At 45.8% G+C, this 17772-nt stretch overlaps 1 protein-coding gene across 1 annotated transcript in view; it reads right to left on the bottom strand.

The window, feature by feature from the left end:
• FGF14 (fibroblast growth factor 14) overlaps positions 1-17324 on the bottom strand; it is a 647400-nt gene extending 630076 nt beyond the window's left edge. The window contains exon 1 of the mRNA XM_005687730.3: positions 16699-17324. Within this exon, the coding sequence (XP_005687787.1) occupies positions 16699-16906 (208 nt within the window). The 5' untranslated portion in view covers positions 16907-17324. The remainder of the gene's footprint in view (positions 1-16698) is intronic.

Raw genomic sequence — 17772 nt, 5'->3', positions numbered from 1 at the left:
GAATTATGCTGTGGACCTGTAAATATCCATTTTATAAACTTATAACCTAGGATCTCTAAGAAGGATGCTAGTTCTAAATCAAAGAAATTGAAATTGCTTCTTATAAGGCATTACTAGGTATGTATTTGTAAAGTTTAAATGGTCATTAATAACTAAATTTGTGCTCTTGTTTTAACAAGTGATCACCCTTAAAATATTTATTTTGTGACATTCTGAAGCATTAAGATAACCAAGAAATAGATATTGACCCCCTCCCCAAACACAATTCAAATTTTATAACAGAAGGGAGAAGAAAAACAAAATACATTTCCAAGACTTGTGCTTTTAGCAAACTGTTTCCTTAATGCATCTCTCCACTAAGCAACAGTCACCAGGGGTTACTCAAACACATAACCAGAGCAGTGTATCAGGATTCTTGTACAAGAAGTTGTGGCTCACGTTGCTGAAAAGTTCCCTGTAGCTCAATAGCCTGTGACATTTTCAGTCTGGTAAACATCACCATGCTGGCAAGTTCACTGCTGCCCCATGGACCTCAAGCACTACAAACCAAGTTGTTCAGTCTTCCCATCCCAGAAACATTCTCTAGTTCACTAACTGTTACCACATCCACTTTAGCTCCTCTGCCAGGCTTCTGGAATCCGAATTATGATTCTTCTCATCCTCCAAAGTAAAAAGAGTCCCTTAACATTACCCAAAGTCCCCAAACATGAACCTTTTGCTCAGCCTCTGACTTGCACTCACATTATACTCGCCTTGCCAAGAATATACTTGTCTCTCCTGGCAAAAGACACACGCATTTAAAAGTCAGCTCGGGTCACACTTCTCAACGAGATTTCCCTTTCTTCCCGGCTCATCCTTCCATGGGTCTCCTACAGCCTTCCCGCAGGCCTTTCATACCTCATTACCAGTGTTCTCTATATGTTGAGCTTCAGTACTTTGGGGCCAAAGACCAAATCTTTACAGAATGTTTTAAATCTCTCCCAGTAACTAACATGGAACTTACCCCATACAGTTATTGTATAAATGCCGAAAGGGAGACAGGGACTCAAGGAAAATTCTGGAGGTGATGGATAGGTAATAAATATCTCATCTTTGTGGTGAGAACACCAAAGTGTATTCATATGTCCAAACTCATCAAATCATACACATTAGACATTCAAGGTTTTTTGTATATAAATTATAGCTCAATAAGATGCTAAAAAATTTCTGCTCCATGGCAACTAAAGGTCTCTTGGATACAAAATAAATAATGGCATAAATTACTTTTTACAGCAACAAATGTCACTTTTAAAAACTAAATAAATAAATGCTGATAGGTTTACCCAGATAGATTGTATAGTATCTGTCTTCTCAAAACCTCAGGATCATCTTTTCGATAATTTCCAAATAAGATGTTTCTCTACATTAAGTGCATCTTCGGAACGACAGCCCTGAAGACACCAGAGAGGAAAGACAACGTTGCTGTGTAGAAACAGATTTAAAGGACAACTTACCCAGGGGATTTCTGCCCTGTCTCCAAGAGAGCTTTTGACTTAGATTGTCTTCAGGAGGATGTTTGCATTGCAGAGCAACCTTGGAATCTAAAGACTGCTTCCAGGTTGCTGCTGTTCAGTCGCTCAGTTGTGTCCAGCTCTTTGTGACCCCATGGACCTCAGCATGCCACGCTTCCACACCCTTCACTGTCTCCCAGAGTTTGCTCAAACTCATGTCCACTGATTCCATGGTGCCATCCAACCATCTCATCCTCTGTCACCCCCTCCCCTTCTGTCCTCAATGTTTCTCATCATCAGGGTCTTTTCCAATGAGTTGGCTCTTCACATCAGGTTGTCAAAGCAATGGAGCTTCAGCTTCAGCATCAGTCCTTCCAGTGAACATTCAGGGTTGATTTACTTTAGGATTGACTGGCTTGATCTATTTGCAGTCCAAGGGACTCTCAAGAGACTTCTCCAGCACCACAGTTCAAAACCATCAATTCTTTGGTGCTCAGCTTCCAGGCTAGAGGGCAGCTTTGTTTTCCACCCAGGATAATAAAAACCATGGTTCCCTGATGGGCAAAGACTGGGCATTTTTTCAAGAAGCTCCTTAAAAGAAGGCAGATTTCCTAAACTCAGAGGTCCTCAGCTCTGACACTAACCCACTGTGTGCAGGTGCCCGCCTTGGCCACTCAGCACTGGCCCCTGGCAGATATGAGGACCTGAAGCTGCTGACCCTAAGCTGTTGCTGTTGTTTAGTCGCTCAGTCATGTCTGACGCTTTGTGACCCCATGGACTGTAGCCCACCAGGCTCCTCTGTCCGTGGGACTTTCCAGGCAAGGATACTGGAGTGGGTTGCCATTTCCTTCTCCAGGGGATTTTCCTGACTCAGGGATGGAACCCACATCTCCTGCATTGGCAGGCAGATCCTTTGCCACTGAGCCAGCTGGGAAGCCCATGTCCTGAGTAATCCAGTCCTTCATCTCTGACCCAGGAGCCTCCGTCCTCAACCAGCATCCCTGTAACAGGAGAGGAGGACGGGCTTGTTAGCCTGCATGTGGGGTCAGCTCGAGAACCCTTCGTAGTTTCGGACAACTTCTGGATGTTAACTCAAAGTGAGTGTGTTCAGTTAGGAGTTTTTAGTTTACAAAAGAAAACAGAAGTTACCACATCAAGGTCTACACATCTCACATGCGATGGTACAGGCAAATCTCAAAATCAACAAGTGAAAAGCACACACTCAAGGGCACGAGGATTTCAGGATTTGATCATCTGAGGCTGTGTGTGTATGTGTGTGTGTGTGTGTGTGCATGCCCACTCAATCGTTTCCAAGTCTTTGGGACCCCATGGACTGTAGCCCACCAGGCTCCTCTGTCCATAGAATTTTCCAGGCAAGAATACTGGAGTGGGTTGCCATTTCCTTCTCCAGGGAATCTTCCCAACCCAGAGATCAAACTCGTATCTCTTATATCTCCTGCATCGGCAGGCAGGTTCTTTACCCACTGAGCCACCGAGGGAAGCCATCTGAGGCTCTAGGCTAAGGTAAAGTCAGAGAGAGTAGATCGGGGCTGCCTCTCACAGGAGGCACGGGTGGGAACTGAGAATGAGGTTTCTGGGGTGATGAGAACGCTCTAGATCTTCAGTGGGGTGGTTGGCACAAAAATGCACACAATAGTCAAAGACATCAAACTCTACTGTAAAGAGCTGTGCATTTTAATGTATGTAAATTATGCTCAATTAAAAAAAAAAGCACTACAAATTCTAAATATCCAAACACTGAATATGTTGCATTCCCCTTTAGTGTCAGGATAGAATGATTCACAGAGGCAATACCGGCCATTCTCATGTATACCCTTTGAACCTGCCTTTAATAGGTAGCTGCAATATAGGGATTTAAGACAACGCCTCTGGAGAAAGACTGCTTGGGTTTCAACTGCAAGCTGAGTACTGCTGCTGCTGCTGCTGCTAAGTCGCTTCAATCGTGTCCAACTCTGTGCAATCCCATAGACGGCAGCCCACCAGGCTCCCCCGTCCCTGGGATTCTCCAGGCAAGAACACTGGAGTGGGTTGCCATTTCCTTCTCCAATGCATGAAAGTGAAAAGTGAAAGTGAAGTCACTCAGTCATGTCCGACTGGTAGCGACCCCATAGACTGCAGCCCACCAGGCTCCTCCGTCCATGGGATTTTCCAGGCAAGAGTAGTGGAGTGGGGTGCCATTGCCTTCTCCACAAACAAGTGCTACTTTGGATAAATATCTTGAGTTCAGGCTGATGTATCTCATTTACCGTCTGACAACTGTACTGTTGGCATTTTTTGCCCTTTTTCCCCCTTACGGTAACATACATAAAAGTTGAAAAGCCAGTTGTATAATATACTAATCCCAACCTTGCCTAAGGAGTTAAATTGATGACCAACCTTTTGAAAGACACAACTAAAGGAAAGATGTGAGGACAAAATCTCAGGTATGAGAGTACAGATGCCGGGAAAACGGGCAGGATCCTTGGTGATGGAAAAGCAGTTGACTGAAGCGACCGGGACAGAGTGGCCTGGGCGCCGCGGCCCTGCAGAGGAGAGCGCGGTTAGCACCTTCAGCACATCCCCACTGGTTCCCATTCCCAGGCAAACGGCCGTGCGCCACGGGGGGCCAGAAACACCTCTGCACGCTGTGGTTCAAGATTATTCCCAAGACTTTTGAAGGAAATATAATTCCAACTAAAAACTGATAAACAGCATCAACAAATATAAAAAAGAAATAAAAATTTAAAAGAAATATAATTAGGAAAGGTAAAATAAGTAAACAATCATGATCCCGCAAATTTCTGTTTTAAATTTTATTTTTGAATGTGTTGCTTTATCATGAAGGTATTTCTAACATTTAGAAGCCATTCTATTAAGTATTTCCAATATTTTATATTTATTATTACACGTGTGATGTATGAGGAATTTTGCGTCACTTAACTGGCATTTGGGTGGGAAGTTTGAATGTAAAAGAAAAAAATAATTAAGATGATGAAAAAAGTGAATTCCTAGGAAACAAGTCATTGGATAATAAAGGAGGAAAGAGCAGACTGGGTCACAGTTTTCACTGCCCCCCCCAGCCCCCCCAGCCCCCCCACCCCCGGCCCCCAGGTAACTACTGTGTTTAATTTAGAAAGTGACTCAGGCCTCGGGCAAACAAAGCCCTTTCTTTGCTTTCAAATGGTAACACCTGGATTACAACAGAAACACAACCATGGAAGATGAGTTTCAGACTTTCAAATGAGTGGCTATTTAAGAAAAAAACAAAAACCCTACAATTGTTTTAGCCTTGGAGCCTTATTTTCGGGGCTGCCCTGATGGCCCAGCGGGTAAAGAATCCACTCACATTTCTTCTTTTTTTAAAGTCTGTCACATGCTCCACACAGGAAGTGGGAAAATCAGAGATTTCAATCCCTCTCAAACTACACTTTATCTAAGAAAGAGGCAGCATTTCAGTAGAGGCTACCACACACTTCAGTGATCCACTCTGTGCAGACAACAAAATGTTATGAGGTAAAAAAAAAAAAAAGACATTTTAATTACAACTACATTCATTTCTATCCAAGAAGCAGGTGCACAAACCTACGTATGTATATTCAATAAAGTTCACACTTCCTTTTTCTTGCCAGACCTGAATACTCTGGGAAATTGGCTTTTAACTATTATTTGACTCCCCAAATGGTATTGTGCACAAAAGCATCTACTATCAACAAAGAACTGTATATCATCTTTGAAAAAACAAAAACACCTTTGACTTACCTTTATTGTAAGGCTTTTTTTTTTTTTTTCATCTCTATGGACTTCGGAGTCAAGAAAATGAACTCTCTAACCCAGAGCAACTCTCCCAAGAACTGCCTATTCAAACTATGATCTAGAAGGGGAAACTTGTCAAAGTTTCCTACTTGCTATTAAGTTACCACAGCCTCTTGAATGTAAACAGTCTAGAGAGAGGCAAGTTTTGCTCTGTGTTTCAAGGAGACAGGGGTGTTTTATTGGCAAATGGTCAGTAGCTCAGAATCAAAAGGAATCGTCCAAATCGTTCAAATCTTGGTCAGAACATCCTAGATGTCTCCCTCCTTTCCCTTCCCAAATTCAAACTGGCCACTGAGATACATGGACTCCACTTCCTCGCCAGCCCCTGTATCTGCCTTATTTTTGACTTCACCACTTCCTGTCTGGCAGTTCTTACCTTCAACCAGCTCCACACAAAGATTTTTCCACACTATTTCCAAAATTATCAAGAGTCCAAAATAGCTTAATTGAAAGATTCACTGCAAATGGCTAATGAAAAACTAAGGACACAAGAGGTACCTTAAACAGAAGACTGTAAGACCCTCTACTCCCCTCTGTCCTCCACCGCAGTCCTCACCGTCTACCCATCCTCTATCTGATTGCCTCTCCACTCTGAAGAAACGACAAAAACATAAACAAAACAAATCAGTGACCTTACAGATGCCCCAAACATACCCTTGAAGGATGGCCCCCAAATGGGCCCCTCTCAGAACTAACAGGACTCCAAGGGATTCTCCAGGCAACCAGTAAACCGCTACTAGTTATTCCCTTGAGCAGCCTGTGGGAAACTCAAGTTAACATTAATGAACAACCTCGACAAATTCGTAGATAGCAGCCTTACACTCTGCTTTAAACCCCACTTGCTCTGGAGTCTGACAAAACTGGTTAAGACGGCCGAAGAATTCTTACCAGACTCAGTTCTCCTGGATCTCAGCACCCAGTTGAGAAAGAAAGAGGAAATCTCACAGTTTCTTCCCTTCCAAGCCCCACTGGTTATTGATCCTTTCTCTTCCAGCAACAGCTACTGACTTCTTGTCTCATTTCAGGTTCTGAGAACTCGGCCTGGAAACCATCAGACTGAGGGTCCTCAAAACATGGCCGGTCAGAAATGTAGGTTGCACTCCAGGTGCAGTTAATGTCCTGATTGGCTGAGCCTTTCTTTGGTTGTCTCTGGATGTGGCTCTGGATCTTGGGAGGGTGGGAGCTTTTGCACATTCTTTGGGGACACTTCTTAGAATCCAACAAGTTTTTCATTACTGCCAGGAATATTTACCATTTGTCTCAACTGAAACCTGACAAGATATTAGAAAAAATCTTTTTTTAATTTAAAATAGCTCTACAGTGTTAGAAGTGGGCCAGACTGAAATCTGACATTCAGAGCCTAATAAGAACTTTTTTAAGGACTCCTCCCCCAAGTTAGGCTTCCCAGGTGGCTCAGTGGTAAAGAATCTGCCTGCCAATGCAGGAGACTCAGGAGATGTGGGTTTGATCCCTGGGTCCAGAAGATCACTTGGAGGAGGAAATGGCAACCCACTCCAGTATTTGTGCCTGGAAGATTCCATGGACAGAGGAGCCTGGCAGGTGGGCTACAGTCCATGGAGTCACCAAGTCGGACATAACTGAGCATGGGCATGCACACGCGCGTGCACACACACACACTACTGCTACTACTACCACTACCCCTAAGCTAAGTGAAACTATGAACCCAGAAGGAAAGAAAGATCTTCTGAAACAGACAGCTGTAAGTCTAGTACACAGAAATCTTTTAATTTCCATGCTAGCTGAAGAGCTTCTCCCCCCTCCAAAGTAGCAAACAGAAGATAACGTAGTCCGATGGGTGATCAGCTCTTTGATGTCATAAAAGTTGTAACACAATTCTTTGAGGAATTCAAAACTATTCCTTGTTTCAGAAATTGAGTTCTTAAAGGAATAGAAATGCAGCCCATGAAGCAATTCAAAGTCCACCTATCCATTTTAGCTATCCCCACGTCTCCCCTACACTGGTAGGTATTACAAAATCCTGGATTTAGGAAACAAAAGTCCTTCTTGAAGGATCTTACATTCTTTCCCTGTGTCTTGAAATATAAATAGTCTAACCAGTTTTCTTGAGGAACTGATGACCAATTCTTTGAAAAGCAAACTTCAAGGAGGATATTATCATAAGATGGGAGAAAAAAGGTTAAAAGACTGGAAACTAGGCCAACAAATGTCTTTTAAAAGTGTAAAGCCATCTGAGCAGGGAACCTTAACCTACTCCATCTGCCAGAAACATAATTTGGGTCTAGCATTCTTTTATAAAGCAGGGAGCCTGCCTTATCATACCCTCAAAATAGTCTTTTTCAACTTTTAAATTTAGAGTGAAGTTTTGTGTGTGTGTGTGTGTGTGTGTGTGTGTGTGTGTGTGTTTTAAGATTTGAAAATCCTTGCGATTTTCCCCAATAGTTCAGAATAACAGAAGGAAAAACAAGACAACGTAGGCCAGGTCCTCTCCAAAAAATGTTTAGAGACTGAAGGAAAAGACACCTGGGGAATACAATAGATATAGACGAATGCCATCTGTTTGAGCACCAACCACACAACGCTGTAAGATGCATGAAGAGCTCTTGGTGGTGTCACCAGTGAAATACAAAGTTTTTCTTCTTCCAAAGATCAAAGCTGGGAGACGTACTATCTCTACAACGCAAAACCGGCTCTTCCAACAGTCACTTCTGCACCATGAGGGACCTGCCACACCTCTAAAAGGTCAATCATGAGCCTGAAGGTGGCCTTCCATCTCTGATCTCAAATTTAAACTACAGCTTAAAATAAACTCAACATAGACCAGGAGAGACAGGAGGAAGAGGGGAAAGTTCATTCAGAATCCGGACTGGGTGGAAAAATGACAAGAGGCTTGGCATGTGAGAGCTGCAACTGACCTGAGACTATTTTAATCAGTGCCCATGGGTTGCAGGGGCAATATTCATTGGATATTCATTGAAAGCACTGACCCTGAAGCACCAATCCTTTGCCCACCTGATGCGAAGAGCCAACTCACTGGAAAAGATCTGATGCTGGGAAAGATTAGAGGCAGGAGGAGGTTGGGGCGTGACAGAGGATGAGATGGCTGGATAGCATCACTGACTCAATGGACAAGAGTTTCAGCAAAGTCTGGGAGATGGTGAAGGAAGGACAGGGAAGCCTGATGTGCTGCAGTCCATGGGGTCGCAAAGAGTCGACCCGACTGAGCGACTCAACAACAGCATACACTGCAGGTGAGGAAACTGAGGACGGGAGAACTAAAGGAGCCAGCGGGTCTGCCCGTGTCGAGTGGGGACTGGGCTCATCCTCTCCCAGTCCTGAACTCGGGCGCCTCAGCCAGCAAGTTAGCTCCTGCCTGCCGCCTAGCCACTTTTCCTCTGAACGCCCGGGCGCCTCGGGTGAAGGCTGCCATCTGTGCGCCGGGACCACACGCCTCCGCCGTCCTCCGGCTCCGGGGGCGCACAGGGACGCGCGCGTCCTAGCCGGCCCCGGGATGCACCGCAAAGACACGCGCCGGCGTTAGGCGGCCGGTCTGGCCCGCGAGTCCAGTACCGCCCGCACCGCCGCTTCCGGACACGTGGTTTCCATAGCAACGGCTGCGCCGGCCGCCAAGCCCTCCTCCCCCCAGAGACGCCCCAGGGTCGGAGGTCATCTCTGTGGCAACGGAAACGTCTGGCGGTACGGCGGCTCGAACGGGCCGCTTTCACCGCATTGCGTAGCCGAGACCCCGGCGCTCTGAGGAAGCGAGCGCGCTGTGGCCGGCCTCCAGGGTTCTGGCCGCGGGTCGCGGTGGATGAAGGCCGCGCGTCGCCTGCCTGCCGCCCCCACTCTCTCCAGGGTTCCATGAGGCCGACTCCGAGCTCCGGTCCGGCCAGATACCCGAGGGGCTCGTCTCCTAGAGGCAGATCCGAACGGCTGAGGTGGCCGGGTTGACGGTGGCAGAGAACTCTTGGGGTCCACTCGTTGCTCTGGAGGCGGGAGCTCGGCCCAGTCGTGCCTTTGATGGTGGCTCCGGAGGGCGGAAGACGAGTAGCTGAGTGTGGTTGTGGGGAAAACAGGAGTTTGCAGATGACCGCTTAAAAAACGGGAAAGAGCAAACCAGGTAGGGGCGCCTCCTTTCCCAGCAAGTGAAACTCGAGGCTGCTGGTTTAGGGGCTGTCCCCTCAAGAACAAAAACGTGTCGCATGGGAGAGTGCCGTCTTCAGAGGAAGCTCAGAAATGAAATGATTCAAATTCACTCAACTGTTTTGCCAAATGCTTGCTTTTTAAGGAGCATATTAAAGCTCAGAAAAGAAAACGAAGCAGGCTTCTGCAGAAGGAACCAAAGGGTGCCCTAACACTTGTTATTTAAAGGCTGAGCGGGCCAGAACCGGTGTATGCCAGTCAGTTCAGTTCAGTGGCTCAGTTCAGTTCAGTTCGTGTCCAACTCTTTGCGACCCCATGGACTGCAGCACGCCAGGCCACCCTGTCCATCACCAGCTCCCGGTGTCTACTCAAACTCATGTCCATTGAGTCCGTGATGCCATCCAACCATCCATCCTCTGTCGTCCCCTTCTCCTCCTGCCCTCAATCTTTCCCAGCATCAGGGTCTTTTCCGATGAGTCAGTTCTTCACATCAGGTGGCCAAAGTATTGGAGTTTCAGCTTCAGCATCAGTCCTTCCAGTGAATGTTCAGGACTTAGCTCTTGGGCTTATGTGCTTAAGGAAGGTCTGAAGTTTTGAGATTTAGCATAAGGGCATGAGAAAATGTGGGCACTGGGGAATATTGCAGATCGTGTTTCAGGATGCCCTGGGATGAAGGGTCAGAAAGCCGCTAATAGCTTTTTCCTTCTTTGTGTTATCATTTAGAGGCCAAATTCTTGGTTGACACTGTTGGAAAGGAGTAAGCATCAAGTGATCTTAACCAAGTAAATCGTATGATACTGGCAGTTACAGTCCCACAGTTCACTTTTCTCAAGGAACCCTGTTCTTCACTATTCATTTAATTAAAATGTATTGAAAACCTGTGATCTGTCACAACCAGAGTTTTTGTCAGGGAACAATGATAAAGGCAGTAGTGCTTGACAGTTGTTAGGTGACTTTCTTAGATGGTATTAGTAGGTTAGATAAAAACTTCAAGATTCCCTGTAAAACTTGTCTGCAGTATAGCTCCTTTTTGCTTACATGTTTAGGAAGGCCCTAAGAATTCCTCTGTTAAACTTCTCTACCCTTCATCATTCTTCCTTTCACTTCTGGCCAAAGCAAAAAAAAGAAAAAAAAATAATGAGTTTGTACCAACTACAGAAATAAACAAGGAAAACATCAAGACATACCTGGTCTTCAAAAGCAGAATAGCAAAAAAGTTAGTGCCTCTCTGGAGGCATACAAAGGAACTGAGAAATCTTGAGGCAATTCCCTGGCTTTCTGTCCTCAGATTCAACTCTTATAACTAAATCTAGCACATGGTACACAGTCTAAAACCCCAAGAAACACTGCACAGACTATGGCATTAGGCAGCTAGACATGTCAGTAGGTATTTCCCTGACCCACTGTCCCTCCTGGAGGTAGTACTAAGTTGGGTTCAAAGGTTTTAAGAATATAGACACAATGCAATGTCTCATTTAAAACTTAATAAAGCTTCAAATATACTGTTTAAACATCCCAACTGTTTCCCCTTAAGGCATAAGAAACTATTTTGAATAAATGCTTCCATTTTGAGACATCTACATATTTATAGAAAGCTTATGAGTCAATTGAGTGAGTTATGATGCCAGAATGTACAAAGGAGCAAAAACTTCAGTGATTGTCCTTGTTACCACATTTATAAAAATGCTTCACAAAAGTCCTCAATGTTTGTGTTGCTAAAATATGGAAGACTGGGTTTGAACATTTTTAAAGGAGTGGTTCCGCGTGGGAAATGTGAAATATAGAATCAGCTTTCGCACCTTCTGAAAGCAGTGCATCCTTTGAGCGAATGTGCTTGGTTATGGATGCTGCCTGTGTTGAGAACAGGCTGGACATGGGTACAGCTAAAGTGAGCTCCATTGTTAAAACCAGGTACAGATGATCATGTGTTTGGTTTCATACTTGTTAACTTGGATAGAAATTAAAGCAAACGTAAAGCAAAAACATGACACTCCCAGGTCAATACTTGGAAGCCTAACAAACATTGAATTGTTGGTTCATGAGGTGCCACTGCCTGCAAAACTCATTTTGCTACTTCAGTAACTAAAGCTTCCTGGATGGAGTCCAAGGTCAACTGGTGTTATTGGGTTGGCCAAAAAGTTTGAAGTTTTTCTATAAGATCCTACAAAAAAAAAAAAAAACGAATGAAATTTTTGGGCAACTGAATCCATGGAATCCCACTTTGAAGGCAAGCATATGAGAAGAAGAAGGGTCTGACATCTGTTTGGTGTTCCAGCCATGCAGTCTGAATCTGCTGTCTCCATATTATATCTGCTCTGTGCTTAGAAATGCAAAGGTTATGGCCCATCAGTGGGCAATAGCTCTACAGGAACCTAGGATGAGTCGGCAGGCGGAGGAGAAGTGAAAAATGCTTACTCTTTTTTTCTTCTCCCTCTTTCTATTTTGTCACTTCCCAAAGGCATGACCTCCCCAGATGTAAAGCAATTAGCTTTAAAAGACTAACATATATTTACATGAGTACCAGTGGCACACCAGATGTTTTTGGCACCTAAAACAGCTTAGTAAATGGCAAAAGCAAAGCTGGAAGACACCTTTCAAAAGGAGGAAATAGAAAGTGACAATGACTTCTACCAAGCCCTGCTTGTTTCATCTCAAAGTTACATAGCAGAGAGAGAGTGAGTTTTGAAGAAGAAACTCAAGGCCACAAGTTTGTCAATTTTCTAAATGTGCTTTGCAGAACTAAATCTAGGGCACCTGCTTCACACCCTCCTTGCTGCTAGCACTGGTCCCTGATAAAATTACCTCTGGTTACAAATTCTTAAAATCTGTGCTTTCCAAAATCCATCAAGCCATGGAAATTTGTGTGTGGGTGTAGCTATACATAAGTCCCCTTCATGTTGCAAACTTTCTAAGATGCATTCCCATGTCCAGTCACTTTTGTTCGTGTGTCTGGTGGAGACAGTCATGTGCACGCACCCTCTACAATTGTTTGCATTTTGTGTACTTTACTATACAGTACTGTACAGAGTACAATAGTACAGTATTTTTATTTCAAGCCGGGGTTGTACCCAGACATCACTGGATCATTTTTCTAAGAGGGTAGGCAGAATTGAATCCAGCAAGTAACCAGAACCTGTCGAGTGTTTGTGCAGTCGCAGCTCGCCCTCCATCTCCTCTCTGGGGTCGCAAAGAGTTGGAAACGACTCAGCAACTGAGCGTACATGCGCACACTGTACACTCTGTCTCCTATTGCTGAAAATCCTTCAGTTCCACCATCTCCCGCCTCCTCTCCCTTCTCTTATCAGTGACTCTTGTTACCTGTTCGTTCACACAATGCCAGCTCCTGTATGCCAGCTGTTGTACTGTACTTTGTGTTTGTTTTTTATGTTATTTCTGTGAAAAGTACTATAAACCTATTACAGGACAATACTGTATAGCTGATTGTGTTGTGGAGTACCTAGGCTAACCTCGTCAGACTTACGAACAAATTGGACTTACAAACAAATTCTTGGAAGTCATTCGTATGTAGGGGATTTACTATATTTGCGCATCTGTGGCTTCCTTTGCCTGGTGGACAGTATGTATCTGAATAGACATCCATGACATGACCTTCCTATTTATCTTTATTGCAGACTTCTTTTTTCCAACTGTATTTATTTCCTTAGCAGCCATCGGTCAAAGTTTAGTGACCTAGATTATTTCTGAAACTGGCCTGGGATACACATTGGTCAGTCCAAACTATCAGTATGAGTTTAAACAAACAGATTAAGCCCTCCTCCAGGCAAAATAAGTGCCTTGGACTCAGTATTCCCTACTTAATGATCTGCCTAAAATACAGTCACTTTGCATGACTCATGCAGTGAAAGCTGAAGCAGGTAACATCTATTCTAAACATATAGCTATTGCTCTACTAGGAAGATAGGAGAAAGTAGGACATTTAAGCAGAGGCATGCGCACCCACGTGTGTGTGACTGTGTGTGTCTGATAATAGCTGTATTGTGAGATATTGGACATCTTTATGAAGACAGTAAATTTACTTTCTATCCAAGATTTCTAAGCGATTACAATTTAATTTAAAAAGCATATATTGTACAAATGCATTCTTCATGCTCTTTTCCATTTAAGTTTTATACAAAAAAACAACCACCAATAAAAACGTATTTAATTATCACTTCTTATTTAAACACTAATCAGTGACTTTGGGGTAGGTGAATAAAATGCCCTTAAGTTTATGACTCTATTATTTGCTTATTTCCACACCAACCTAGTTATATAGCAGTACTCTGACATTTCTCTCAGGAACCCCAGAGCAAACTCTGTATTTGTTGATAAAACACTGGGAATAAGCAGTAAATTATTTTATAACTTGGAAAAATTAGAAAGAAAAAGATTCCTCTAATAACAAGTCTTTACAGCAAATTCATGATCCTAGTACTGGTACTTGGAGGTATTCTGCCAAGCTTCTTAGTTTGAAACCAGTTAATTGTCCTCATTTGAGATGTAAGATAATATAATAGGTAGTAGTCAATCTGTTCTTTTTGGTTTTAACAGTTAAGAAGATTTTAGTCTTTGTTTTATTTTAATTACCCAATTAACTTCTTAGTTATACTGCTATCTTGGGATCAGAATTATTTTAGGCCTCATGTTAATAGCAGAAGGAGAAGAGAATTTACCAGCTACAGTCCTGAAAGTGGATGGCTAGGCATGGGTTTGATTCAGTGTCGCAGGCAAAACTTTAGAAGGTGAGACAAATAGTGTGACACATCAAAGTCCCATTTTTAAAACGATTTACAAAATTCTGCAACTCCCAGGTTGGCACTCTCACCCCTGGCATTCTAAGACTTAAACCATCCTATTCAAGTAGTTGAGGCATTGTTAGACGCAGTTTGAGTTAACCCATCAATTCACACCCAAGTACTTTAGCATTCATAAGCTGCAAATTAAATTGCTCTAAAAATAACTCATCATTTGTTTGACACCTTCCAAAACGCCTCTGAAGCAAAAAAAAAAAAAAAAAAAATCTACTTTATTCCAGAAAGATGAAAGTGGGTGGGATGGGGGAGGTGTAATAATAAGACCTTGAATCGTGTATGGGTGAAAATTAGTGTTTCCAGTAAAACTGTTTACCAAAAACAAAAATAAAAATTTATAAAAGGCAGTAAGGAAACTTACTGTTCCCTGCTGAATTACTGCCCACTTTCAGCACTATGGAGGGAGAGATTCTAGATCTCTAAAACAAACGGCCAAGTCCAAAGAAATGCTTTTACAGTATTCCTTTCTCAGAGGGAGATAAATCTTTTCACTGGACACAAGGCTTCACTAGACCACTGATTTGACTGTGTGAGGGAGTAACCCTTGTCTCAGGGGTCTTGGCGTGAACTTGGGAGAGGGTAGTGTTGCAGATCTGGGTATGACCAGGCCATCAGCAAGTGTTGGGCCTGATGCCGGCTTGGTCCGGGTACCCACAGCTCACCGCCCAATTGGAAATGCGGCTGGGGAGGTGACCACACTGCTTTCTCCTTGGGTGATGCTCAGGGTGGTGGTACCATCTCAGAGTTGCTAAATACGGAGGAGTTAAGAGAGACGAGGGTGGAAGGACAGGGCATGGAGCGGGTGGTGGACAAAGAGGAGAGGGGGACGGAGAGAAAGCCGGTCAAGCTAAACCGAGCATGGAGCTGAGAACTCCAGGTCGGAAGCAGGGGGCCACTGCAGCACCCCGCCGCCCAGAGCTTCCCTCAACTGCCACCCAAAGGTCCCGGCAGAAGGCAGCTGCCAGGCGTCCTCCCTGCGTCCAAGCACCTGCCCTCTGGACCAGCAGCACAGGGGGCCACAAGGGGGACCCAGCCTCCGCATCCACCCCTCCATCCCCGCCCACCCAGCCTTCCTCCCCCCTCCCCACCCCTCCTCCCCTCCCTCCTCCCCCCCTCCTCCCCCTCCCCCTCTTCTCGCGCCGCCCAGCTACGCTGCATCAGCCAGCTCCGGAGGCAGGGAGGCGGCCGCCACTTGCCGCCCGGCCGGCGGGGCTCCGGGTGCCAGCGCGCCCCCGGCGGAGCTCGCAGTGTCAGGGTGCCCGCGGGAAGCCATGATCTACTACACCGCAGTGCCGGCGTCAGGAGCCCCGGGCGCCCCGGGCTGCCGCGGCAGGACGGCCAGGGCCCCGCCCCCGTCCCCCAACACCGCCCCCAGACACAAACACCGGCCTCCCGCCCCCGGGTCCCTCCCCGGCCTGGGCCGAACCGGGGGACACCGCACACCGCACCGCCCCCCCCGCCCCACCGCCTCCAGCGCTCGCGCTCTCGGACCCGCCGCGCCCGCGAGCCGCCGCCACCACCACGCAGTCCTCCGGCATGGCCTCCCCAGGGCGACTCGCCCACAGCTCCGCGGCCGCCCCCAAACGCCTCAGACTGAAATCCCGGGAAGTGAGCCCCGGGGACCCGACTCCCCCGAATCACCTGCATTTGCATTTCTTATATAACGTACTGCAAGCGTCCCGGTTGGAGCATTTTGGAAAGGGGGCGCACGATCGCCGCGAGGCTGAAGCAGGGACCCGGAGCCAGGCGCATCCCACCCTGGGGACCCAGATGCGGGGCGAGGACACTGCTTTATTAAAGGGAGAGACCGGGCTCGTCGGCTCGGTGTGGGGTTCCCTCCCGACAGGAGCCCCGCTCAGGTGTCCCCAGTGACAGGAGGTGTCGGAGGCAGAAAACCGGAGAAGGAGTTAAAACTCCGGCGCGGCGAGCTAGACGGGGGCGGGAGGCGGGGGCCGCGCGGGAAGGGGAGCCCCTTCTACTTCGGTAAAGGTGATGGGGTGGCGGACACTGTGCAAGCTAATCAGAAAGTCTCGAGCAGGTTCTCGGAGCCGAGCTAGGTCTCCCCGAAGCCTGCAGCACAAGTCGGCGGAGCTCTCGGCTTCTTTTTCCTGGCAACGAGCGAAGCTTCGGCTGCCTCGGGCCAAACCTTAAGCTATAAACCCTTTAATACTTCACCAAACATCGGCAACCAGATACATTAATTTAAAAGAAAAAAAAAGTTTCCTCCTCCCTCCGAGTGATGGATTGTGTCACAGCCAAGGGATGCTGACACGGGTTTGGGGGCTCAGAGACGCGGATCCAGCTGTTCCTTGTTTATCCATGCAATAGCTCTATACACTATACTGTCCTGGTCCTTTGCTGTCTCCCCTGCCTTCCTGCATAGCAGAACTGCAGATCTAGCTCAGTGAGCAACAGACAGGTTATTAGGAGGAAAAACATAACATGATGCATGTTTTGCTTACCAGTTGGGTTCTTGTTTTTCTTAAGACTCTTGCCACAAAGACACTGCAGCATATGCGTTCCTTTGCTGAAAATGTTCCAAAGAAACCACATTGATTTGGGCGAAAAGCAATCCAGCAGCTTAGACACCCTGAGAAAGAAGAGATCCTTGTGGTTGCATAATAATAATTTGAAATCAGTTCTCCTGAAGAGGGGCACCGGTTTTACCATAGGAAAAACGATGATATTCCGGATCTTCTCCCAGTTTTTTCCCCTCACGTGGTGTATTTCTTTGAGACTTCTCAGTGATTGTTTTTTTTCGGCCAGGGTGAACGATTTTATCCCCCTTGATCACCACTGGATTATTACCAAAGGGTTGGCCAAAAAATCCTTTTTCAGCGTGAAGACAAACAAAAAAGCAAAGAAATCCCAACTGAGAGCAGAGTTAATCAAGGAGAGCAGGAATGCACAAAAGATCCCCGAAGAGCAAACCATAGCCTTTTTACTTGATCGCTATGAGGATGAGTGAGTCTGCAGGAGGCTAAGCAGGATTCGTCTCACTGAGAGAAGACTGCCATTGTGTTGTCCCTAGGAGAGAAGATTTAAAAAAAAAAAAAAAGGAAAAAGGAAAGAAAGAAAGAAAAAAGAAAAAAAGAAAAAGGAAAGGAAACTGAAAAGAAAAAACCACCACCAGCACACACACACCCCGATACCACCTCCGAGTCTGACAGCCGAAGACACAGCCTCCCTTCTCTGTGTCGGTTTTTTTTTTTTTTTTTTTTTTTCAAATAATCAATCGCCGGTGCTCAGTGGGATCGGATAGAACCTGCAGTTCTCAATCACCACGAAGAAAAGATGCAAATTGAGGTGCCTGGGCAGGCTGGTCGTAGTAGGTAGACAGCGCCACGGACCCCCTGGCTCCTGGCTCGCGCTCCGCCAGTTTCCAACAACGGTGAGCATGGGGAAAATCTCCCCTCCGGATTCCTCGCCCAGCCTCGGATGTGAGTTACAGGCATTAAAGGGAGGAGGAGTTGAAGTTTGCATTGAAAAGACTGGCTTTCCATGACGTAGCCACGTGCTTTCAGACCCGTCACCAG

Source organism: Capra hircus, chromosome 12 (genome assembly GCF_001704415.2).
Source record: "Capra hircus breed San Clemente chromosome 12, ASM170441v1, whole genome shotgun sequence".
Classification (NCBI taxonomy): domain Eukaryota; kingdom Metazoa; phylum Chordata; class Mammalia; order Artiodactyla; family Bovidae; genus Capra; species Capra hircus.
Note: the sequence above shows the minus strand (reverse complement) of the source record. Positions and strands in the feature narration are given on the sequence as shown.